The sequence below is a fragment of the Fundulus heteroclitus genome, chromosome 16, assembly GCF_011125445.2.
Source record: "Fundulus heteroclitus isolate FHET01 chromosome 16, MU-UCD_Fhet_4.1, whole genome shotgun sequence".
In the NCBI taxonomy this organism is placed as follows: Eukaryota; Metazoa; Chordata; class Actinopteri; order Cyprinodontiformes; family Fundulidae; genus Fundulus; species Fundulus heteroclitus.
The window spans coordinates 37,451,250-37,477,725 of record NC_046376.1 but is presented as its reverse complement, the minus strand read 5'-3'; the positions used below and the strand labels follow the sequence as shown (position 1 = coordinate 37,477,725).

The 26,476-nt window shown below is 40.6% G+C and overlaps 1 protein-coding gene across 1 annotated transcript; it reads left to right on the top strand.

Moving 5' to 3' along the window:
* The first annotated feature begins 3,152 nt into the window (after positions 1 to 3,152).
* On the top strand, positions 3,153 to 6,689 carry hoxb1a (homeobox B1a). Its single transcript, XM_012855398.3, has 2 exons — positions 3,153 to 4,668; positions 5,486 to 6,689. The coding sequence occupies exons 1-2, from the start codon at positions 3,855 to 3,857 to the stop codon at positions 5,830 to 5,832; spliced, it is 1,161 nt and encodes a 386-aa protein (XP_012710852.2). The 5' UTR covers positions 3,153 to 3,854; the 3' UTR covers positions 5,833 to 6,689.
* Positions 6,690 to 26,476: the final 19,787 nt, after the last annotated feature.

Genomic DNA, 26,476 nt, shown 5'->3' with positions numbered 1-26,476 from the left:
TGGAAAGTAAGCATATGCTAGGAAAATTCTACTTGGACATCTGAATATTATTTCAATTTTATGAGATTTACTAAAAATGATAGAAATTAATTCATTAAGACTGAATGCTGAAGCTGATTTAGATTGTGCTTCAACAAAGTATGAGAGTAACGGGGTCACCAGGTTTTAGGTTTCATGTTTATTGGAAAATTCTGTTTATTTTTCTTTTGAATTATATAAGTTTATGTAACATTTTGTGTAATTTTTTTTAAATGATTTGTTAAGATCTCATTGTTTTACATCACAAAAATGTACATTTTAAATAGAGGCAATTTAAAACCGATGCTAAACCAATCAAGTAACCCATGCTGAAAAAAGCTTTGCATGTAAATGTGCCATCAGCATCATTTAGTTATCCAATTTTTAGTACCTCCTGAAAAAGTGCTACTTCAGAAGATTCCCCTGTGGCACATATCAAATGGCTTATGAGGGCATATGGAATTAAGGACATGGTCCTTGATCAGATGTTATCACACTGATGATTTATACTGTTCATGGGAGATTAACATAACTTCATTAGATATCAAATTTTCCCAACTACCCAAATCCAAACACACTTGAACAAAATTCCCACATAAGCGTAAAGCACTAGACTCCATGTCCTATGTGTCCAGCCATACCTTCACTACTCAGACAGGAAGATAAGTGTCATTTAATGATCATCTCATTCAAGTCTGTTCTTGCAGACCTCCTTCCCACTCAGCATACCTCTCTCCTTTCAGACCACACAGTGATGATTAACCACCCTTCTCGTCACTCGCCCACACGCTTGTTCTAATTTTGTCCCAGCTGCAGGATGGCAGTGCGTTTGCTGTCAAGCTCTTCAGGGAGGATTTTGCAGAGAGAAATTGATAAAGGCTTCATTAGAGACAATCATACAGGAATGTTAATAGTAATTATAAACACCCTGACTGTTAATGACACCTGTCATAAGAAAAATTTAAAATAAAAAATAAATCTCTGTAGCAAATCTGAAAAGATTTTGTTCATTGGTCCTTTTCACATTAATGAATGCCAAAAAAAGAGAGAATTAGATACAGGTAAATTCAGGAAGATTTAAGTTTGAAAGACTTTACAATAACAAATGAAAAAAAAGACATACACATACAGCCATGTGACAGGCCTTTCAGGCCACATGCTTGCGGACAGCACATTGCCTTAGCTTCCTGTCCTGCTACACTGGCAGACTTTGACTAACCAGATGGCATGTTGTCTGGCTTAACTTCGTTGCTGTGACAGATCAGCTCACTCATTCAATTAGCATACACTCACACTGGTGCACTCACACTCTGACCCATCAGAAGTATAGGGCTGCTCAAACCCATTGCTGAAAAGCAAACTCACTCCATAAGCTTTCATATGATGGTTGTTAGATCAATGTTGACCTCAGAGTCCACAGAATGGTTTGCTCCATCCTGCAGATTAAACGTGTAAAAAGAATATAAACTCAAATCAATAATTCTTTACAACAATGAATATTGATAAGAATTGAAGATGAAATGCATAACACTTGAGTATAACTGAATGAAGATGAACATTTAACAAATAGTATATAAATCTGGCTGTTGAGTTAATATTGTGTTGGTATTATATGTTATCTTAGAGATCAGTCTGTTGCATTTAAATGTTCACTTCAAAAAATAGCAATGCACTTAGCACAGGCATAAACTGTTCCTTCAATATGATGTTACCATACTATGTCTAAGATCATATATATTTCTGTTGGATAAAACATGGAATGTCTTTCCAAAACCTAATTGACCGCATAATATAAAGAGTTAAACTTATTATCAGTTGGGAGCTATGAACTCATTGGTTTTGAATGAAGTAGAGTGGGGGGATGTCGCACTAACCTGCATCTAATAAGAAGTGACACATTTCAAGCATCACAACATTTAATTCACAAGAGTAAAGACGTTTAATCTGGGTATTTGTGAAAAAATTCCTTTGATAACCTTTTCCAAATTATCTTATTTCCCTATACTCTAAAACATGCACATTCAAATTGTTAAAAACGTTGGGAATGTTCTAAACAATGTGAAAAGTAATGTGTGGAGTTTCTTGTGAGTTCTTCCAAAGGGCAATCGTATGGAGGATGATTTTCTTTTTTTTTCTTTTAAAAAACACCCTTTGGCATTCCAATGAATAATATTCGTATTTTACTGTTGTTGTTCACACATGATTAGGAAAACAAAGGACCCTAACTTTTTTTGCAGGAATCTAGCTAGATTATTGTCTGAGCTGTTCATTGTTCAGATTTAACAGCAACTTTAGTTTTCCTACTAAATATAGATATTAAGCATAGGCCAAAATCTCAGTAAAATATTTATGCAACACTTAACACTTAATTTCCATCCATATCTGTGGCTTCCTGTTCACATTTCATCCATTCATCGATTTTTCCACTATAATTTCTTCAGATCAAAATCAGATTTTGATTACAGTGACCCAAGCTCATAGTAAACACACCTTTGCCATTTTGAGTATTTTTGCTACTGCATGTAAGCCTGAAACATCATGTAAACCAACACTGATGTGTTTTGATACAGATGTTATAGTGTAAGTAAAAATTGGAAGTTTAACTAAATTGCAAGGGTCCTTGGTCAGAACACTTGTATCAGTGGCTAACTGTAAAAGACTTATCAGAAATAGATTTCATCATATACTTTCCGGGATTCATCATCCTGTCTTTGCAGAGTGGAATACTGTAACTTTGTCAGTTTTTGGTTTCTCACATGATTTCTGGGAACATTTTGCTGGGAGGTGGTCTGCAGACCAGATCACAGCTACTCTTTTATTCTGCGGCTCTCTCTTTGCTCTGACAGATCCGCGCTGATATCAGATTGATGGGCCGGTTTGATTGAAGCCTCTTTGTCGTGCTAATGTCACGGAGAGTGATGGATGAGACGTGTGCGTCACAAACAACGAGCACACAGAAACTCCACTTCTGAACCGAGAAAAAAAGCCACCTTCTACCCCCACCCCCCAAACCAACAAACAAACACACACACACACACACACACACACACACACACACACACACACACACACACACACACACACACACACACACACACACACACACACACACACACACACAAAACTGTGTCTCTCGTTCCTGTGGCCGGCTGACAGCTTCGGGCCTGGTCACGCCATAGGCGACATGTCACGTGACCCGCGACAGAGGTAGAGGAGGAAAAATGTGGAAACAAGCAACACAAAGAAGCGGAAGACAGAGTAAAGAAGGAAGAGGAAAAGCAGAGCATTTGAAGTAAAAAGAAGAATTGAGCAGAACTGAGCAGAATTGAAGGAAGCAGGTGAAAAGGCGACCTGAGTCTTGCGCATCCCGTTGTTCAGCGCCGGCACCGGTGAGCTCCGGTAATCTTCAGGTTGACAGCAGGGCTCCCCGTTTACGCGTCAACAGCCTCATTCACAGCTCACCAGAGGACATGATTCATGTGTGCTTCGGTTGTTTTTGAAGTGCAAGTTTCACTTTTTCAGCTTCATGGGAATGAACCGATACAGATAACGTAGTTTTCTGTATTGTTTGAAAACGTTTTCCCTTTGGTTGAGTTGAACTAATTTATTTAGCCTCTCTTTTCCCATCTGAGCCTAATGCATTTTATTCTAAATTCCCACCTGACTATAGCTATTGATATTATTTTCATCTGGAAACATTTTCGTTAACCGATTTTTTTTTTTTTTTTTTTTTTTTTTTTTTTGTGTGAGCGCTTCTGAAATTATTATCTCCTTCTGTGGGTTTGCGGTTCCTCCCTAAAGTAGCGAGGACTTTATATTCCAATCCACTGGGCTTCATGGATAACATGAACTCCTTTGTGGAATACTCTATATGTAACCGAACGGGAAGTGGTGCTTACTCTGGCCCTAAACCTGGATACCATCATCATCATCATCTGCATCACCACCACCTTCCTCTTGATCAGCACCATAGCCTCTCTGTGACCCCCAGCTGCCTCCACGGCCTCAACAGCTCCTCCGTTCCGGTTAACGGGACCGGCGACAGCGGTTACAACGCAGATGGAACTATCTATAGGAACACATCGGCGGATATTGAAGAGACGCACGAGTCCAGAGGGGTGAGCCAGCACCAGCATCCAATAAATCATCTTGAGCATCAGCATATACACAGTGGTTTCCATCATCACCAGAACCAAAGCGCACAGAGTGGATTGTTGACTCAATACACCAACGGCAGTGGATGCACCTCGGGGTCTTATGCTGGCCAGGCGTGTGCTGCAAACTCAGAGTATGTAGCCGTTACGGATCCTCCCAGCTCTATGCAGCCTAAGTATTTTATGGACGAGTCTATGGCCCCTACCTACTACCATCAATCGGGCTTTCCCACGTCCACCCCACCTGTCGGCCCCAGCTACAGCACGCTTTCCGGGGCTTACTGCGGGCCTCACGGCCCTCTCGCCAGCTCGCAATACCCGCAGCAGATTGGCGGGGGCCCGGAAGCAGTGGGCTACCTGGGGTTCCCGCAAGCAGGAGGGTATGGAGAGTTGCCGTTATCCCTGGGCCAAGGGAAAGAGGATGAGGAGAATCAGCTGGCAGGACAGGGACAAACTTTTGACTGGATGAAGGTGAAAAGGAACCCCCCCAAAACAGGTTAGAATTTATGTATTTATTTATTTATTTGTTTATATATATATATATATATATATATATATATATATATATATATATATATATATATATATATATATATATATATATAGGCCTATATATATAGCGTTGTTGAGTGTATTTAGAGGATTATTTAGAGGACTATGAAATTGAATGTCTTTACTGTTTACAGAGTTTAGGGCAATATTGGGAAAATGGTATAGATAGATATTTAACTTACAGTTAACATATTTGCAAAAGTACTCAAATGGAAAATACTATGATCATTATTTTGTTTAATGGCAAGTTTAAGCTGTTCGAAATATACTGAAACCTGCTAAATATAAAATGTGTCGTTACATTTTTCTCTCGTTTTTTACAACTCTGTTTTAAAAGCGAAGAGACGGCACTTATTAGCGTGGAGTATTTGTAGGAGAGAAAGCAGATTCGGCATGACACCTCTGTGGCCCCGACATCTGATCCTTCTTAAATGGATCTAACAGAAGGGTTATTTCTCCATGGGAAGTACTGCTCTGTTATCTGTTAAAACAAAGTCCCCTGCCCCAGCTTCTCAACCCCCCATGTCCAACAGCCTTGCCTTTTTAAACAAGAGTAGACAACATTCATATAATTAGAACTTTGGATGAACAGACCCGGAGATCTAAATAATTTATAAATAAATTAATGAAAGGAAACAAAAGACGCGGAATTAAATGTGGAAAATGTATGTAAACATAATAATACATGTTATTTGTTTATTTATATTATATACAAATCAAAAAAGTACATTCAACATATTGTCTCTCCTTGTTGTTCTCAGTCAAAGTGTCGGACTTTGGCCTCGCAGGAGTCCACAACAACGCCATGCGTACCAATTTCAGCACGCGGCAGCTGACGGAGCTGGAGAAGGAGTTCCACTTCAGCAAATACCTCACGCGGGCGCGGCGCGTGGAGATTGCGGCAACGCTTGAACTGAACGAGACCCAGGTAAAAATATGGTTCCAGAACAGACGAATGAAGCAGAAAAAACGCGAGCGGGAGGGCACGGGCAGTACTCCGCGCCCCCACTCATCTGACACCCGCAGTGGGTTTGCCAAGGAACTGGAGGACACGGACCACTCCTCCCTATCAACTTCTCCAGGAGCGTCCCCAAGCTCGGAGACGTAGCCTGTGCGTGACTGGGGACATTTTTGAGTCACTCTGAACAAGAAATATATTCCCGTTCTACAGACTTAAGCTTCAGGAAAATTAAAGCTTTAATGAACAGCCTCTTAATTTACGTATTTCCTCGAGTAGTTATTTTTGTACAACATATATCCCCCTGGATTATTTCCATTTCATTTTATTTCATTTTATAGAATACAAAAATGTCAAACTGTTTTACATTTTTAACCTTTGTATTGTGAAGTTTTTATTCAGGAAATTTTAATCATTTGAGTTTTAATGATGGGCAAAAAAAGAAAATTAAATTCAATAGCTCATGGGTTTGTCAAGCTATCCAACGTTTTCTGACACAAACCCTAATTGATCTTTGTGGAACTGCAGTCCTCAAAATGAAAGTGACTATACCCACCTCTAGTAACTAGGCATGGGATTATTTGATATGCTTTCAAGTCAGTCGTCCCAAACCCCAGTCAAGGACTGATGTACTTCAACTTTTAGATGTGTTTGCTTCAACACACCTGACTCAAATATTAGCTCATTAGCAGAGAGCTGCAGAGCTTGACTGCATGTTAGCAAGTCTGTTTAGCAATTCAATTCAAGCGTGTAGGGGAAGGGACACATCTAAAAGTTGCTGGACACCTGCCGTTGAGGATCTGAGTTTGAGACCCTTGTATGACAGTGGGAAATATAGGGGTTCACAGGAATTGGGGCTATTTAAGTAGATAGAACCTATTTTGTCTAAATATTTTTTTGAAGACTTACATTGTCAGCCTGAAAAGTGACACAGTGGGTAGCACTATTGCCTTGCAGCAAGACGGTACTGGGTTTGAACCCTGGCCTGGGGTCTTTCTGCATGCAATTTGCATTTTCTCCCTGTGAATACGTGGGTTCTCTCTGGGTACACCAGCTTTCACAGTCCAAAAAACACGACTATGTCTGTCACACTCACACGGTGTGAGTGTGAGCATGTTTTTTGTCCAGTGTCTCTACGTTGCCTTGTGATAAACTGGTCACCGGTCTAGGGTATACCTTGCCTCTTGCCCAATGACTGCTGGAGCCTGCACGGATAAGTGGATATGGATAATGGATGGATGTTATACTGTCTTACTTACCGAATAAAATATGTTTCTTGTCTTGCTTTAATAGATTGTACTATTGGTGAACAGACAAAGTGACCTGCAATTGGTTTAGATTATTATGTTGCTTAAACTTGGTAACATGGTAGCCCTCAAAACTGATGAAGAGCAAAAGGAGTTTGATCTCACTCTCAGTAAAAGCTATGATTTAACATCAGTAAAATCAATCTTCTACCTGTAGAAGATTTATTACTTTGTCTGATGACAAAGTGATACTTGCTTCTTCATAGTTGTAAAAAAAGTGTCATTTCAGTACAATATACCTTTTCTGTTGCTGTTCTCAGTGTTTATACTGTTCATGCAGCTATGGCCTGCACACTCCAATGAAAACACAGTTTCCAGCAAAAAGTAGTGCTGGGAGTTTATTTTTCCCTGATTGTTTTTACCAGAATGTAACTTCTTTTCAATCATATCAGAATGTTTAAGTCTTGGTTATTCTAGTTATGAAAAGGATAATTTAGGGGGATTGTGGTTATATTTATCTGTGAGAACAGTGTTAAGGAAATCTTTAAGAACTTTTTATACTGTATTAATGTTATTTTCCACTTTCTACAGTTAATTGTATGTTTTGATTTCTTTAAAAATGCGGATGTGTAAAGATGTTTTCCTTCAGCCGCATTTTTTTGTCTTTTAAAAGTATGTTTTTCAAAAGTACGATGAATGAATCCTTCAGTCCACACCAGGGTGCAGTTTTCCCCATGCTGGATTTTGTTTGCCTTAGAATTCTAAAATGTATTATCTAAACATATTGTTTTTAAGTTTAAGTGAGAACAGCTTGACTGAGATTTATTAGTATTGCTGCCTTAAAGGGACTTCCAATTCTGTCCAGTTTTTGCCTGCCTAAAGCTACCTCAAATAAATATTTTGTCAATCTACATTTTTTTCTTTTTACTTGAAGCAATTAAAAGTGACAATGTGTGATATTACAACATTTTCTGGAGGGACTATGCCTAAGTGGGTTGTGTAATCCTAAATTTGTATTTATAAATGTATAAATGTCTGCATGTTTGTGAGTGCAATTGGGTGTAAAACACTGAATGGTCGGTATGACTAAAAAAAGCACCAGTCCATTTACAACAGTTAAGCACAGGCAAGTGCACAGATAGACTTCTTGTGTCACTCAAGCACTTGCCCTTTTAACCACAATGAGACCCCTTTTTTCATTCATCCAGATGTAGAAATAAAAATTACCCCGTCTTTTATGAATTTGCCCAAAACGTGTTCCTGGACATTTGTTTAAGATTTCTGCACCCACTTGATCCACAGAGTGCACAAGCCCCCGCCTTGGCCCTCCCTCCTTCTCAACTTCTTCTTCACTGGCCAAACCACTGCAGCTGCCACACTTCTTATCTGACCTACAGTATCAGACAGACAGGTAGTGTCAGTGTTTATAGAATTCCCAATATTGCTTGGTGCAATATTAACCGCAACACTCAAAATTATAGTGCTGCTGAAAACATTACGAGGCTAATGGCATAATGTCTCCTACAAAGAAAAAGAGAGGGAGCAGAGTTGAATTTAGGTGCTACCTCTGCCCAAAAACGCTTGCCTTTTCATATAAAGAGCATCTTTAACACATAGCCTTCATGTTTTGTACTCAGGAAATGTGTAATTTCAAACAAAGAGAGAGAGAGAGAGAGAGAGAGAGAGAGAGAGAGAGAGAGAGAGAGAGAGAGAGAGAGAGAGAGAGAGAGAGAGAGAGATGCAGCAGACCAAACTGACAGATAAATTAAACACAGTTTTACTGTTTTACAAAATAGACCAGTTCATTGGTCTTGTTTCATTTAAAATCTTAATTATTGTTAAGTGAAAACATGACTACAAAGATTCAGTAATATATTTAAAGTAGAAACAAACATACAACATTTTATTATCAGTGTCTTGGCCAAAACCCTGTTCAGTGAAAAGTCACCTGCTCTATGATATGGAGCAGCATACACATAGTGATGAATAGATAGGAACATATTACTTAGCCCTCTATTTGATTTTATTAGCATAGTAATGGACCCATTGTTGACATTGAGGTAATGAGGTCATACAAATCTTCAAAGCAGTGGTGGATTTAACATAGAGGCAAAACAGGCAACTGCCCAGGGCCCCTTAAGGGGGCCTTCCAGTTAGGGGCCCTGCTGGTTGTACCCCTACCCTGACAGTGCCCCTGGTATTTAGGTATTTTCGAAATAAAATAATTACAATTTCCAATCAAATTAATAACTTAAAGAATGTGATACTCTGCATCATCTCCCCACTTTCTATTAACCAAGGTGAACTATTCTATCTCATCACATACAAATACCAGAAATGCAGTGTCTTGAGTGAGCAGTGGAAAGGATCAGAAAAAAGAAAGATGAAACAAAACTATCAAAGCTGGAGCTTGAAAAGTGGAAATCAAGAATTTTTTTGTACAAAACCAAAATTGGTTGAAATCCCAGATGTTTTCTGAATCGCCCCGGATCTCACGAAAGAAGACATTCAGATGTCTATTAAAAACATGCATTAAAGGTGCATAGCCACGTAATTAGATTTTTTAAAATTTATACGTCAGTAGCTCACTCTGGTGGTATACAACGTTTTTTTGAAAGATGAATCCTGTCCTGACAGCATATTAGTTATTTTGCCGTTTTACATTTTGTTTTTGCTCAACTTGTTAGTAGATACAGCCTTTTGTGTTTATTTTTATTAACACGTGCAGCAGTGTATAAAACAAGGAAGTGGCTAATCGCTATTAGCATCTTCCAGCGAAACAATGAAGAATGGTCCAAGATCCAGTGAAAAAGAAACACAAAAAAATATATGATTCCAAGAGGGAAAAGACAGGAATACCACTGGTAATACAGTATAATCGTTGGTGTTCACTGAAGTGAACGCTAAAGCCGCAGATTGCTCAGATGTGACCGCAGAGTTGATTGACGTGAGTAAATTTTTTGATATGTGGTTCTTAAATTTGCTGTAGATTGGTGTATTTAATTAATAACGGTTTGTCTTTGATCATGGCGAGCTGCTACTTTAATGCGAGGCATTTCAGAGGGTCAGACTTAGTCCGGCATTATTAAGTGATTTATTATTTAAGCAAACCGGCATCATGATAGTTCTGCAATACTGCCGGCAGATGACGCCACGTCTCTTTATATCTGTTCATCATGCCCGGTGCTGGATTCTTATCTAGCCTCAAAAAGGACTTTCAAAATATTAACAAGATGGACTTGGTGGATATAGCTTTATGTTATCATGATCAAACAGATTTTGGTCTTTTTATAAGCACATTACATGGCTATGATACCTATGGGCTTAAAGGGACAATTCCCTGTGCTCGAGAATGATCCAAGATGGCGCTACCAGGGTAAACGCAGCGTCCAACTGCTAAAGTTTAAGGCCCTCTTGGCATGATTTCCTGTGGCTTCCTTGAGGAGAAATGGAGCAGTATCTCGCCTCTTTACGCACCAATGATCGCTGGACTCCGCTGATGGCTGGCTGGTGTGTGTCGTTAGTTCGGATGAAGTTGTCCGCCTCCACGGCCCCTGCTCTCCCCGTCCTTGCTGCTGTGGTGTAGATCCCCATCATCTATGAGCCCTGTGTCGGGCTCCACAAACAGTCAATACTTCAGACGTGCTGGCCCCTGTCAGGTTCTGCCTTGTCAACATAAGATCACTGGCAAATAAAAGTTTTATTTTGAGGGATTTGTTGAAGTCCCATGGTTTGGATTTTCTTTGTGCAATAGCAGTTGTTTGTAAAAGTTGCTTTAAATGCCGGCAGATTTTCCTTCAATCCTCCTTCACAAGCAACATTGCTCATTTGAACTCGTTTGCTCTCATGTTGTGTTGTGCATCATCATTTATCGGCCACCCAAGTACAATAAGGAGTTTCTAAGTCACTTCCTTGAATTTTTCGCCAAAATCCTGCCTAAATATGATCATGTTCTTATTCTTGGTGATTTTATTATTCATACTTGTCCAGAAGAGCCACACACTGTCCGGTTAAACTGCGTGCTGTTCCTCTCAGCGCTGTTGCATGTTTAATTCCTCCTCTCAAACCCTTTTCTCCTCTACTTTTCTTGGTCTCTGTAAGGATAACATTGAAGACTGTCATGATATTTTTTGAGGATGAACCCGGACATAGCGCGCACACACAGGGTTGGATAATAGAGTTTATTTTATAGTTGGGTGTGGAATGACATGAAAAAACCAAAGTCTTTTTCCATGCAGAGTTGTTGGGTGCAAAAGCTGGCTGACAGGAATAGAGCGGAGAGAAACTGACCAGTACCTGGTGACTTCACAGAAGACCAAGACGAGACGCAGGAAACGAGAAGCAGAGTGTCGGAGCGGGTAGCTGGAGATCTGGGCGGATTGCCTGAGCCGAAGACTGGAGACGAAGGCAGAGCGTCAGAGCAGGAGACTGGAGATCTGGGCGGAGTGCCTGAGCCGAAGACTGGAAGCCGAGGCAGAGTGACAGAGCCGATGACTGGAGCCGAGGCCGGAACGGAGCCGAGGCAGAGCTTCAGGCTGTGACTGAGCTGGAACAGAGCTGAAGCAGAGTCCCTGGCTGTGACTGAGCAAAAACAGGGCTGAAGAAAAGTCTCTGGCTGTGACTAAGCAAAACAGGGCTGAAGAAAAGTCTCTGGCTGTGACTAAGCAAAACAGGGCTGAAGAAAAGTCTCTGGCTGTGACTAAGCAAAACAGGGCTGAAGAAAGTCTCTGGCTGTGACTGAGCAAAACAGGGCTGAAGAAAGTCTCTGGCTGTGACTGAGCAAAAACAGAGCTGACACAGGATTACTGGCTGAGACTGAGCAGGAGTTGAAAACTACAGACCGGCAAGGAGAACAGACTGAGGTGGGTACATATAGTGGTGACAACAGGTGAAAACAAATCAGTGATAATTGCAGCCTGACAGGTGGAACCAATCAGGCTGCGCAGGAAAGGGAGAGAGGCAGGGAGGCTCAGCATGCAGCCTACAAGCTGCATCCTGACAAAGACTCTCTTTGTTTAAATACTTATGAACTGGTTTTCAGCTTCCACTCTATTTGTCTACAAACATTGGACATCATCGCTCCTATGAAGAGCCGGCACACCAGACGTGCACCCAAGCTCTGGTTGAATGACGTCACTCGTGCTGCCAGGAGTGAGTGCAGGAGAGCGGAGTGCAGGTGGAAAAAGGACAGGCTACACGTTTCTTTTAGGATTCTCATTTTTGTACTATCAGAGGTCCGTTAAAGCTGAGAAGAATAAATATCTCTCTGACATAATTGCTTTTAATTGTAAAATTAAGTTCTGTTTAAAACCATAGAAACTGTTCTCAACACTCCCAAGTTTGTTGGTTTTGATGCCTCCACTGAAACCTGTGAAAGTTTCCTCCACTTTTTTGCTGATAAAATTGTGTCAGCTTGTATATTTCTGCCTTCCCATGACTCTCTTACTTCTTTGCACTATTCATCTATTTTTGATCAGTTTGAATAGGTGTCCCTCTCTTTTTTAAAGGACACAGTTGGTCATATAAGGCCCTCTAGTTCCTCTACAGACTCCATCCCACCTCGTTTGCTGCTATTGAACCAAGTATACTTCAAATTATCAACAGTAGGCTTTCCTCTGGTACAGTTCCGGAGGTTTTTAAGCAAACATTTGTACGTCTCCTTCTTAAAAAATAGACCTCAACCCTTCTCTCTGCTCTAATTTGAGGCCTATCTCTAAACTTCCATTTATTTTGAAAATATTAGAGAAGGTTGTTGTAGCTGATGCAGAAAAAGGGTGTTGTATTTTTTTGTTTTTTTGTTTGTGTGTTTACAAAGACTACAAGATTTGTCATGTTACTGACATCTATTGGAGAATTTAAGTACTGCGCCAAGAGCTGAACTTGTACAGAGTACATGTTCAACTAAGAGACTTGCTGCAAATACAGACAGAAGACAAAGACGGGTAGCTGGACATTTTTTGATTCAAAACACAGCCATAATGTTGAAAAACTTCTCCTAGATGTTTGGTCAGAAGGCGCACACGGTATGTTTATGTATTTTATTCTGTAAGGTTTGTTTTGTTGTAAATACTAATGTTCATTCATTATAGTTTTTCATGGTGTTTGCTGGCAAAAAAGAAGATTTGTTGTGTGGCTAATAAAATAAAAGCTGGTCAAAAATCAGTTGGAATGTGGCTTTAATCTGAACCAGACAAAAACTTTTGGGAGTGGTTACAGTTGTCTACAACCAGTTGTTACCTTTTTAAGAGGACAATGGTATCACTGAGCCATTTCAGTCTTGGTTCAAAGCCCTTCACACAAAGAGCGCACTTTTGAGGGTTTTTAATTATATACTTTTGTCAATAGACTCTGGAAAGTTTGTAGTTTTAGTGCTTTTGGATTTGTCCGATGCATTTGATACGGTTAATCACAGTATTTTAATCTGTTGTCTTGAGCACTTTGTGGGCATTAGGGCTGTCACCCTTGATTGGTTTCAGTCCTACCTAACTTGTAGGAGTTTTTGTGTGAAAATGTACAACTTTATGTTTTCCACATCTCCTCTTCCATATGGGGTCCATCAGGTGTCAATTCTGGCCCCCTCTTATTTGCCCTCTACCTACTCCCCCATGGCTCTGTTTTTAGGAAATATGGCATTTCATTTCACTGTTAGGCTGATGATTGCCAGATCTATTTCCCCTTGGCACAAAACAACACTGTCTAGCATGTTAAAGCATGGCTTTCCTCGAATTTCTCAGTTTAAATGAGAACAAGACAGAAGTTCTTTTTTTTGGACCAAGTTGCTGTCCCTCCTCAAATGTATATCTTGGCTCATTTTATCTCAGGGACAGTGTCACAAATCTGGGGGTAAAGTTTGACTCTAATTTTAAATTTGAGAAACAGATCAGAAAAGTTGTTCAGAAAAGTTTATCAACTTTGTCAAATAGCAAAGGTAAAATCAATCTTAGCTGATTTGGAGAAATTAGTGTCAAGAACGGGATTTGCAGGACCCAGTATTCAGCCAGACAAGCAGAGGTAAGGTAAAAGGAAATTTACTAAACAAATAACAGTCAGAACTTAAATGGGCATCTAGCCAAAAAAACGGAACAACAGAGTCCAATAACCAAAATATTCCAAAGCTGATAAATGGTAAAACTAAATAATCAAAAACAGGGGACAGGCAAGCTCTAATACACAAATGTCAGATCCGGTCAGTCAATGGGCAGGCAGTCAAAACAAACAAAATCAGGGGTCAGGCTGCCTCAGAAATACAGACGCTAATTGGGTCAGGTCAACAGGCAAACAAACAGAGAACAGGGAATGCTGGACTAGACTCACCAAAAGGCACGGATGATCTGGCAGAGTGCAGAGAACAGAGGCAGGAATAAATAGGGGAGTGAGCAGGTGAACGAAGTAAAACTGTCATGATATTTTTTCTAGGATGAACCCGGACACAGCACGCACACACAGAGCTAGTTCTTAGGAGTGAGTTTATTGAAAAGTGTGGAAGATGGATGATGATGGAACCCAGAGTCTTTCAACAGACGGAGATGTAGGGTGCAGAAGCTGGCCGGCAGGAGGCGTGTGGAGAGACTGACCGGGAAGAACTCTGGAGCCAAAGACTAGCGACCAGGACGTAGCATCTGAGCTGAGGACTAGGAGACCAGAACATCTGAACCGTAGACTTGAGACCAGAACATCTGAGCCATGGACTGGAGACCGGAACAGCTCACCAGGAGATGAGAACAGGAGTGGGAACAGAGCTGAGCTGGATCTAGGCTGAGACTGGAACAAAAACAAAGCTGACGGAAAGTCTATTGGCTGACTGTAACAAAAAACAAAGTTGAAGGAAGTCTTCAGGCTGACTGTAACAAAAAACTGAGCTGACAAAGGATTCTGGCAGAGACTGAGCGGGAGTGAACACTATGGACCGGCAACGAGAACAGAATGAGGTGAGTCTTATAAAGAGGTGAACACAGGTGGCAACAGATCAGGGGTAATTGCTGCCTGACAGGTGACGGGAATGAAAACTAATTAGTGTCCAGAGGAGTGACTAAAGCTGAGCAAGGGAGAGCTAAGTGAACTACAAAATAACAAAGAAGCCAGACAAAACTTAAACCATGACAAAAACTAATTACAAGGAACGGATGGAACTGATCTGAGAAAGGGTGGTGACGAGAGGAAGCTAAACTGATTGGTCGGTGATTGATGACTGAAGCGTGAACAGGCTTAGCGACTGGTGACTGCGATATGAACTGAGCTGGCTGGATAATGGCTTATGAATGACAGCAGAACAGGACTGGCTGGTGACCAAGGTGCGAAGTGAGCTAACCGATGCTGACAGGTGAACAAATTAAATAAAGAGAAGTGCAAAACAGAACCGAGACAAAACCCAAACTATGACAATGCTTTTATCACAGGTTGTCTTGATTACTGTAATGCACTGTAGGCATTAACCAGACCTCTCTTACCCATCTGCAGCCGAGTTTGTTAACTCAGACCCTTAGGCACGAGCATATTACTCCCATCCTAGCATCACAGTTTTATTTGTTTTTAAATGTTTGAACAACCTTGTTCCACCATATTTATTTGAGCTGATTCTGCCTTACTGCCCACCCAAATCCCTTAGATCAGCTGCTACTGACAGTCCCTAAAACTACGCTGAAGCTCAGAGGTGACAGAGCATTTGCTGCTGCTCCTAAGTTATGGAATAACCTAGCATTGAGTATCAGACTGGCCTCCTCTTTTCCAGTTTTTAAATATCTTTTAAAAACACACTTTCATTTCCTGGCTTTTAATAAACTGTGACCTTGTCGTGTATGACATTTTAAAATATGGTTGCCGTGAACCTGGTTTTTAGCTTTTGATGTTGTGTGTGTAAGTTGTGTATGTTTTTAACTTGTTTTTTTAACCTTTTCCTGTTTTAATGTACAGCACTTTGGTCACCCATGTGTTTTTAAAAGTTGCTCTAGAAATAAAACTGATTGATTCATTGAAAATGTTACTAAATTTAATTATTTTATTTAAAAAGACTCAGATTTGTTTCTTTTGTATCCCATATAATCACTACCCACTCCACCATAAACTGACAATGAGTTAAAAGAAGAAGTAGACAAAAAAAAGATAACTTGCACTATATGGGGCACCAGGACTTGACAAATATGCGCACAGAGAGGGATGGACTGGCAGTTTGTCTGATTCTGAAAAGCCGGAATGATTTTTCATTCTAGAGCCATCAGTCTGCCTCATTCATTGGTAAAACAGGGCTACTATAGGGCTTGTGATTGGATATCACAGCACTTTGCATGCTGGGTAGCGGTAAACATTTTTCCTGGCCTGCTTCTCAAAACAATAAATCACCGTTAGAAAATTAAGTGCCAGATTCCCTATCACAACAAACTTAACAAAGAAGCAAAGCAGCCCTAGTTTAAAAAAATATGGTACTGGTAACATTTCCAGACATTTTGGCTACCTTATGGAGCCTGCACAAACGACCAGATCAGACATTATAAATCTCTGGAAGCTTGCCTTCAGTGAACTAGTGCATTGGTACAGGATCTGCAGATTTTCAGGGTCAACAACCACAAAACCATCATTTTCACTAAGGTAGGTGAACATCACATTTGGCACCCTGTACAAGGCAAAAGAGTGCAATTATATGGAGTTTCTCGTGATTAGTGTAAAACAATAAGACTATTTTGATTTCTGATTGTATTTTGTTATTTTCTTAAGATCACACTATGTAAAGATAAGTAACCTAACTAAATGTAATTTCTAGCCTAATCACATTAACATTTTTCAGGTGTCAAACATTCAGGTTATGTTAATAGTATATTATGAATACTATCTGTTGATAATGTTGCTGTTATTAGTCAGCATAATTAGGGTTCCAAGCCCGCAGTGCAGGCGAACGGCTATGCCGTTCGTCTGCTCTGTGAGCAGAGAACACTATTGTTTTTCGTCTGTTTTTAAATTATTAGGGTTCCAAGCCCGCGGTGCAGAAAGAACGGGCTATGCAACGCATAGCCGTTCGTCTGCACTGCAGTCCAGAGAACCCTATTGTTTTTTGTGTGTTTTTAAATTATTAATTAGGGTTCCAAGCCTGCAGCGCAGGCGAACGGCTATGCCGTTCGTCTGCTCTGTGAGCAGAGAACACTATTGTTTGGTAAAAATCCAGCCGATTTTGAACTATTTAAAAGACAAGACTATAAAGTTTATTTTTTTTTCTCTGAAACGCTTTTTTCAATGGGCATTTAAAAATCACACAGTTTTGCGTGCCAAGAGAGAATACTCCTTTTCATTCTCCCTCCACCGGACCAGAGGATTGTCCTGCAGTCCCGCTGGTCCTTGCCCTGTACCTTTTGATCTAGTTTTCTGCTACTTCTGCTCTTATTTCCTGAGCTCCTTCCTCCTTTCTGTAGTCTTTCTCATGAAAAGACTCCAAGGTGCTGAACTGCTTGGGGTTAGGTGCAGGAGGTTGGGGTACCACCTCTTCCTTCACTCCATTAACTTCAATAGCAGTTGCATCTTGCTGTGTTAGAGAGAAGAGTGAAATAATTTGTGTTGTAGGCAGAGGGGTGTGTGTGAGTGACAGAGAAAGATCAAGAACAAAACAGGATATTCCCTGTAATTTTTTGCACAAGGCTGCTTGTTAATACTCACGTTGGATGTTTCTTCCTCCATTCCATTAATGGCTTCAGTCTGGAATCTGGAAAGTGTGTTCTAAGCTTTCATTTCATCATGGCTTGATTAGTGTAATTCTCTTTATCTCTGAATCGGTCAGTCCTCACACAAATGTCTGCAGCTGGTTCAAATGCTGCTGCACACCTTTTAATGGAAAAACATAAAATAAAGCACATTACCCCATCCTGGCCTCCCTTCACTGGTTGCCTTTTTATCTTAGAGTTCAGTTTAAAGAACTTGTTTGTTTTTAAGGATTCAAACAGGTTATTATTGTTGTTGTTGTTGTTTTAAACTGTTGATTCATTACTCAAGTCATTTTATTAGATGTTATTTTGTTTTACCTCCTGTTAAAGTGCTCTTTAAATAATGATGACAACGATGATGATAATTATCATCACAAAAAACATCATCACCCAGAAGCTGGAAAGAAAAGAGACAAAAAAATTCACACCTCACTTAGTAACTCAAGGAATTATTTTAAACTAAATATTTTAGGCTAAAATATTAAACTGTTTATTGGTTGTTGTTTTTTCTTAAATCCCACCGTTTTGTTTATTAATTTCTGCCAAAAGCTGCAGCATTTTCATTTAATCCATCTGAATGCAGTATTTGCAAGCCCTACTCTGATTGGATGGAAAGAAACCTGTCTGTGATTGGCTGGTTAGGAGGACAGTTTTTGAAGTCAGAGCGCACAGAATCTAGCGAGCCACGCACAGCTGGTGTTGAGCGTGGAAGTAGCAGGTCACGGGCAGACACGGAACCGAGTGCGAGCGAGCATAGTGGATTGAGAAGAGTTTATCAGTTTTGAGCGCACGCGCGTGATGTTTAAACGCTGAATACCTGTCTCACTGCGCGCACAAACAAAAGACACTATTATCTCCCCAGAAGTGGGTATACGTAATTCTGACTGGAAAATAAGCGGGTATACGCCGCATACCCGCGTACACCCTGGACTACACTGTCCAACTTCATGTGAGATCGTGAAGCATTGACACCCATTGCGCAGCTTAATTTTTTTACACACACGGAAAAATCCTTCGTCATCTTTACCCTCGACAGGCTCACATTGTCTTTTATAGACTGGTACAGGTTTGGAAGGACTTCAGACAGACAATTGTGGGAAACCATAGCTTTAATAGCTTTAATTAAGTTTTCAGCTCGAAGCGGTTAAAGTAAACTAATACCCACTCCCGAGTCCAGACAGTAGATGGCGCAAGTTTAAAAACAATAGCCTAACCTACTGGATCTAGCTATCTACCTGAAAAAGCAGTTGCTAGCTAACCAAGTAATGAATGAGAATGTGTGGCAGCATGAACGTCAACAAAGTATTTTGTCATATTTCGGCCCGAAAAATCAACAGAAAAGGTCAAGAGTAGATGACCATGGTAATGTTACAGGACGAACTTTGGTGGATGATGAAGATTTGCAGGCAGCGTCACAAGAAGCAGCAGCAGCTGATTTCTCCACCCTCCTGCCCAGGACAGGTTGCATGCTGTCTCGAGCCAGACAGCATGCAGGCCACTAACCTTGTTGTTATGTTCATTTATAAAACACTTGAAATGTCCCCCCCCCCTTCTGTTTTTTTTTGCAAATCGCACACTGTATATATCACTGCATGTTGTCCAACGAGTGTTTAAACTCAGGGGTTAAAGTTCTCCGTCCCTGCGACGGATTTCCATCATTTGGAAATTGAGTGCAAAAAGTCCCTTCTAGACTTTTTATTCAAGGTTATAATCTGAAGCTACTCTCAACCAATCAAACCTGGCAGAGCCAGGACATTAGCCAATCAGAAAGAGAGCAGGGCGGGTCTTTCCAAAGCGGACATTGCCAGTCTGAGGTCTATATGTGTTCATCATTTTAACTTTTGGGAGAGCATTTTAAACTGGCCACAGATGGTATGAATGAAAGTAGTGGTGGTCAAAGGTTTTCTTTGGATTTATGCAAACCAGCAGGTCAGCAGATAGAACAGCTGACAACAACTTCCCTCGGTAAGCGTGTCAATCTGCTCCTGCAGTTAATTAATGAATTATTTCCACCTGTGGCCATGTCGTCTGTCAGCGTTTATTCCCTCGCTGATAAACACGGCGACCAGGGATCTCCTCGTGTATGGGGTAAGATAGCTTCCTAAATAGACTTGTACATAAAAGGATAGTTGTGTCCATATCAGTCAGAAGTTGTGCATAACAAACATTTGTAAACTCATAATAATTTAAATCGCATTCAAAAGATACAACATACAGTTTAAATAGTTACAACTTCAATAACTAATAAATACAAATTTCAAGTTTAAATTTGTGCTTTACTCTTTATGAACACAAACAGCAGCGGCTGCTTGAGAATACGGATTTTTTCTTTGGGAATACGAATTCACAACAGTGGTCTGACGTCACGGTTTCCAAGGCTGGTTAATGGAGCACAGAGTGCGAAGATAGGAGCCGCACATGCGTTCTTCAGACTGACCATCTCAGAATGCACCGTGGCCGCAGCTTCATTCCAGACAGCGCAAACAGAGCTCACAGTGGTAGGTTAAACATTCCCTTTTCTGCTGCCGTTCTTCAAAATTACGTTTTCAGATAGTTTGAAGCGAAAACATTATACTTTTAAGCTTCCCTATTTGGCCTGTTTACAGAGTTAGTGCGTAATTTTAATAAAAAGTCTGACGTTGAGCATCTGTGCCAACTGGTAGGTTTTTTTAAGATTTACAGCCTATTTCCTACTTTTATCTTTAAAAAAACATTGAGGATGGTATTAAACATGTGATCACGTTGAAATTGTGACTATTTATCTGTAAATAATTAAAATGAAAACATAATTTTTATATATTAGTAACAGTAAAGGGAGTAGAGTTAAGCTACTTTGTTGCACCTACTAACCTTCACAGCATTGTTCATTAAGGAAAAGTTATTTCTGTCTGCCCACCTTTACAGTGATTAATCTATAAATTATGTGCAGTTAGTTCAGTTAATTCTTTCAGTGAAATGGTAGAAATACCAGAGAAGGGAAGCCATTTGTTACATTTACTACTATACATTTGACCTTTTCTTTCTTTCTTGAGAACTATAATAATCTGCATGTTAACCACATATAGTTTTATGGTGTGAAAAGGTGAGAACTGAAAAAAAAAACAATTATGGTAACATTTGGCATTTTTTATTTACAGGAAGAAACAGAAACAAAATATGTGAGGATAAACACTTCTGTGCCTATCCTCCAAATATTTTTTAATGAAGGGGACCTGAAACCAGCCTTCAGGCTAAGAAGGGCCACCATCGTCCTCCTCCTTCAGCTGCTGCCCATCCAGAAGGCCCATTGAAGGCCACAGGAGATAGAGGTGCTGGTGACCCTCTGCTGGCTGGCCTGTGGTGCATTCTATAGGGAAACAGCTTGCCAGTAAGATCTCTTACCTTCTTGTCCTTAAATAGAGCCAACAATGACACACAATTGATACATAGATTATATTAATTGGATAGAACATTAAGACATATCAGCATATTACCTAAATTACAAGTTAATTTTATATTTGGTACAGTTCAGGTGGAGGCACGCTATAACAGGCACCACGCCAAGGCGAGAAACATCATTGAGCGTGTCTTTGGTGGTCTGAAGACACGGTGGCGTTTCATCTTCTTAAGGGCGCTGGAGGTCTGCCTGACGTTTTCCCCAAAAGTAATCGCCGCCTGCTGCATCCTCCACAATATTAGTATAGAGGCAGGAGGTCGACCCAGAGGAGGACGGCCATCCGGCGGCTGAAGACAGGGAGCTGCTCCAGCTGGCTGCATGTTTAAGTTGACATGACTACACCTGACCTAATGTAGATCAGTTCTAGTCATGTCCACATGTTGCTTCATTTCATTTTTTTTCACCACCTGCAAAAATACATAAAATAATCAGTGAATTAATTTCCATTCCAACTATTTTTAATTGTATGTTTGTAGGTGTTGTCTATTTGTATAAGATGTTAATAGAAGTTATTTATTTGTTTTAAACCACATTAGTAACTGTTAATTTGTTGAATATGTTACACCTTCATTCTGTTCCAAAGTTAAAACATTTGTCTAAAATAAATATCTGTTTTTTTCATATATTGTTACTATTGTTTTCTTTCCCTCTTTTTCTTCTCAATTCTTCGTGTCCTCACTCAGAGGAAACTCACTTAGGAAAAACATTTATAGAATTTATTTATTTATAGATTTTATATTAGGGCTGGACAATATAGAAAAAAGCATATTGATAAAAAAATGTTAGAGAAAAACTTGCGTCCCAGAACTCTATATCACAGATCAAGAGTGGCGAGTGGTTGTTTGAAGCCAGGTTTTTCAGCTGCAGACAACAGCAGCATGTCCATCACTATGAAGCATGTTACTGCATGCGTGACGTCCTTACGCCGCCAGGACGCTTTGTCATTTTATCACAAAGAAGGGAACCCAGTTTAGCTGCTATACCTGCTTTGTTTTGGAAGAACTTCCAGAAGATTACTAAGAAGACGACGCGGAGTCGCGCGGGGCTACAATGGCTCTCGCTGCTGCGGGAGTGAGCGTCTTACGTGATGAAACAAGTTGGTTGTGTTACCAGACTTTGTTTTTACCGGTTCCTTGCAAGTTTTACAAATCACTGTGGTTTATTTCTGTCAGACCGGTGAACTAGTAAAACCCCGTTTTGGGACCGTTTCCTCCGCCGCTCCTTGCTGCAACATATTCACGTGCTCTGTGTTGTGGTTTGAGAGGGCGGGCTTTGTGACGGCGTGCCTGGGTCCGCGATTACGATTGGTTGAGAGGAAGCAGTGATTGTAGCATCAACTAGGTTAAAAGGAAGAAAGGAAAACTGTCTCACCAACTTTTATCGACCCTTTTTTCCCTTATTGTGCCACACGCCTTTCGACTGATATATATTGCTATTAAATTATCGTCCAGCCCTATTTTATATGCTGCTGTCATCCTTGGGAGACATTTACAATTTATTCCAGCAATTATTGAGTTAATAAAGCAACACGCGTCAGTCTGATAAACACAAAACAAATAAATCAGACTCTTTTTTTAAATTACGCACCAACTATGTAAATTGGAAAGCTTAAAAGTATAATGTTTTCGCCTCAAACGATCTGAAAACGTACTTTTGAAGAACAACAGCAGCAGAAAAGGGAGTGTTTAACTTACCACTGTGATCTCTGCGCTGTCTTCTTCTTCTTCTTCTTCTCTTTTTTTTAATGGCGGTTGGAAAACAACTTATAGGTGCATTACCGCCACCTTCCAGAATGGAGTATGGATCAGACACTCTGCGCTGTCTGGATTGAAGCTGCAGCCACGGTGCATTCTGAGACGGTCAGTCTGAAGAACGCATGCGCGGCTCCTATCTTCGCACTCTGTGCTCCATTAACCAGCCTTGGAAACCGTGACGTCAGACCACTGTTTAAACTTTAAATTTGTATTTATTAGTTATTGAAGTTGTAACTATGTAAACTGTATGTTGTATCTTTTGAATATGATTGAAATTATTACGAGTTTACAAATGTTTGTTATGCACAACTTCTGACTAATATGGACACAACTATCTTTTTATGTACAAGTCTATTTAGGAAGCTATCTTACCCCATACTCGTGATTCGCTATTATGTTTTATTTAAAACACAAAGAAGAGTAACGCGCTAGCTCAGGCTAATTTAGCATGACCCCTGAAGAAGAAGAGTCGGAATGTGAAACGATGTGCTGCATTTGACTGGGTTCGATTCGGAAAAAGTAGAAAAAAAAAACTGCGCTGTTCTGAAGCAAAGAAAGCAGTGCTGCATCGGCTGCCGGTATGCAGCAGTGTTCACCTGAAGAGCAGCTGCGCTCCAGGACACCAAATAAAATGACAAGGATTTTGATGCTTACAGATTGTTAAGAAAACTACATCAAAAAGATAAACAAATAAACTGCAGCTACAACATGGACTGGAGAACGGGTTCTAACTGGGTGAGGCCAGAGAAAGGCGATTCTCAGAGAGTTTTTTTTTTAATGAAGTTAAAGTGAAGTGCGGACACAGGGTTCATCCTGGACAGGTCTCCAGTCACTGGGCTAAAATATAACAATTTTATTAAACTTCAAAAAAGTTAAATCATTCCTTTTTATAAGCTGTAATCATTAATTGGTGAACAATAACGGGCAAAGCAGAGACTGATTATTGTCATGTGCAATCTGTGTCAAATTAAAATGTATTATGTCATGATAGTGTTGGTGATGTGTCCTGCATTTCCAAGGCTGTGTTTGACCTTGTATTATCATAAAATTGGTTTATATTGAATGCGACAGGAAGCCAGTGGAGTTGATGTACAGGTGTGAAGTAGATGATGTAATGATGAAAGCTGCTGTCCTCTGAATCAGCTGCAGTTTATGGAGGTTTTCCAGAGGACAGGGAGGAAAGGGAGTTGGAATTGTAAAGTGGACTGTGGACCAGCTTGTCAACAGTGTGAAGGAAGAACTTGATGCTGCAGAGATGAAAGTAACCCAGATGATGATGTGGATGTGGAAAGTGATGGAGAAGCTGTCCAGGATGACGCAAAGGGTCTAAAGCTGAAAGGTGGCAGAGATACAGAAAGTACCAGATTTAGTTGACTTTGCCCACACTAAGCAAGTGAGCCAACTAAAGCGGCATGATGTCCACGCCCCAGTAATATATGGGCTTGCGAGAAAATGTTTTCAGTCAAACATTATTTTTGCTTCAACCCCTGTGCTAACTTCACTTGCGCCACTTTTCTTGTTAACATGGCAAAGCCCTCCGGAGCGTTCCCAAACATATCCACTTGCTCATACATACGGAGAAAATGACTGATTTAAAGGCACAGAACAAATGAGCACCTTGATATGTGCATGAGGTTGGCTTTGTTGCCAATCAAACCCAGGTTTAAAATCCTTGCAGGGGAGCCCAAAGCTCACTTCTCTCCTTAAGCCATAAAAAAAGAAATAAAAAAAGTTCAGTTGTTTTATAAAAGATGTGAAAGTCAAGAAATTGTCTATGTACCAAACTGTGAAAGATTGTGGTTCTCTATTTAAAAAAGCACTTTGGATTTTAAAATAGAAAAACATTCTATTTTCTTGTTTAAAAAGTCAATGTATGAGGTGGATGCATAAACATTTTATTTCAGTGTTAAATACTGTTTAAAGCAACAGATTGTTATGAAAAAATGTGTCCGGACCTTTACTGGTTGTTGATTTTCTTTATTCGGACCCCGCTGATTTTTAATTAGTGACCCCTGCAATATACCATATATGACATTAAGCATATTATATGACGATATGTCGGACACATACAGCGACACACGCTTGCTGTTTCATAGCATCAGTAGATTATTGTAATTTATGGTAAAAAATAGGTACATCACATTGCATTCAGTATGAAGTCTATAAATCATGTAATATAACACATTATACAAATCCATCACAACAAAATTAGTGTGTTAATGGAGCATAATAATACTGTATTTAGATATTAAGAATATTTCAAACACACACACGCACGCACGCACGCACGCACGCGCGCACACACACACACACACTATCTGATAATGTGCAAAAATTGCTAAATTGATGATGTACATGTAATATACATGTATTTATTACATTGTTATGGTAATTACATATTACATATAATTTCAAGATTTTACATCAAGACTGAATTACAAGTTCATGTCTGTTAATGCTATAGTATTTTTCTATTTACAAATTGTGCATGCATGATGCCATATTCTTTTATGCTCTGTCTGTTCTTTAGCCTTTAAATCTGACATAGATTTCCATCCATCCATCCACTTCCGCTTATCCGGGGTAGGACGTCACTCTCCCCAGCCACTTGGGCCAGCTTCTACAGGGGAATCCCAAGGCGTTCCCAGGCCAGCTGAGAAACATAGTCCCTCCAGCGTGTCCTGGGTCTTCCTCTGGGTCTCCTCACCGGTGGGATGTGCCCGGAACACCTCACCAGGGAGGCGTCCAGTAGGCATCCTAAGCAGATGCCCGAGCCATCTGGTTAGGATGCCGATGCTACTCTCGACGTGGAGGAGCAGCGGCTCTACTCTGAGTCCTCCAGGATGACTGAGCTCTTCACCCTATCTCTAAGGGAGAGCCCAGACACAACACGGAGGAAACTAATTTTGCCCGCTTACAGCGCCCACTTCACAGCAGACGCCGCACCTATCCGCCTGTCGGTCTCCCACTCCATCTTCCCCTCATTTGTGAACAAGACCCCAAGATACTTAAACTCCTCCACTAGGGGCAGTACATTCTCCCCAACCCAGAGAAGACACTCTACTGTTTTCCGGCTCAAGACAATAGTCTCAGATTTGGAGGCACTGATTCTCATCCCGGCCGCTTCACACTCAGCTGCGAACCGCTCCAGTGAGAGATGTAGATCACGCCCTGATGAAGCCAATAGAACCACGTTGTATGCGAAGATCAGAGACGCGATCCTAAGGCTACCAAAACGAATCACGGCCCCACAACATCCAGAGCCTTAAGGTACTCAGGGCGAATCTCATTCACCCCCGGGGCTTTGCCACCGAGGAGCTTTTTAACAACCTCGGCAACCTCAGCACCAGAGATGGGCGAACCAGACCCAGACCTGATTCCTCAATGGAAGACGTGTTGGTGGGATTAAGGAGGTCTTCGAAGTATTCTGCCCACTGACACACAACGTCCCGGGTCAAGGTCAGCAGCACACCAACCCCACTATAAACAGTGTTGGTACTGCACTGCCTCCCCCTCCTGAGAAGCCAGATAGTGGGCCAGAATCTCTTTGAAGCCGTACGGCAGTCTTTCTCCATGGCCTCTCCGAACTCTTCCAACGCCCAAGTTTTTGCCTCAGTGACCAGCCAAGCCTCCTGCCGCTGATGTGTACTGCCAGTACACATCAGCTGCTTCCGG

Excerpts from the sequence above, each read along its gene's own strand:
- hoxb1a (XM_012855398.3), top strand. The coding sequence starts at position 3,855 with ATGGATAACATGAACTCCTTTGTGGAATACTCTATATGTAACCGAACG. Across the intron at positions 4,669-5,485 it reads AAGGAACCCCCCCAAAACAG|TCAAAGTGTCGGACTTTGGC; the intron begins GTTAGAATTTAT and ends TGTTGTTCTCAG.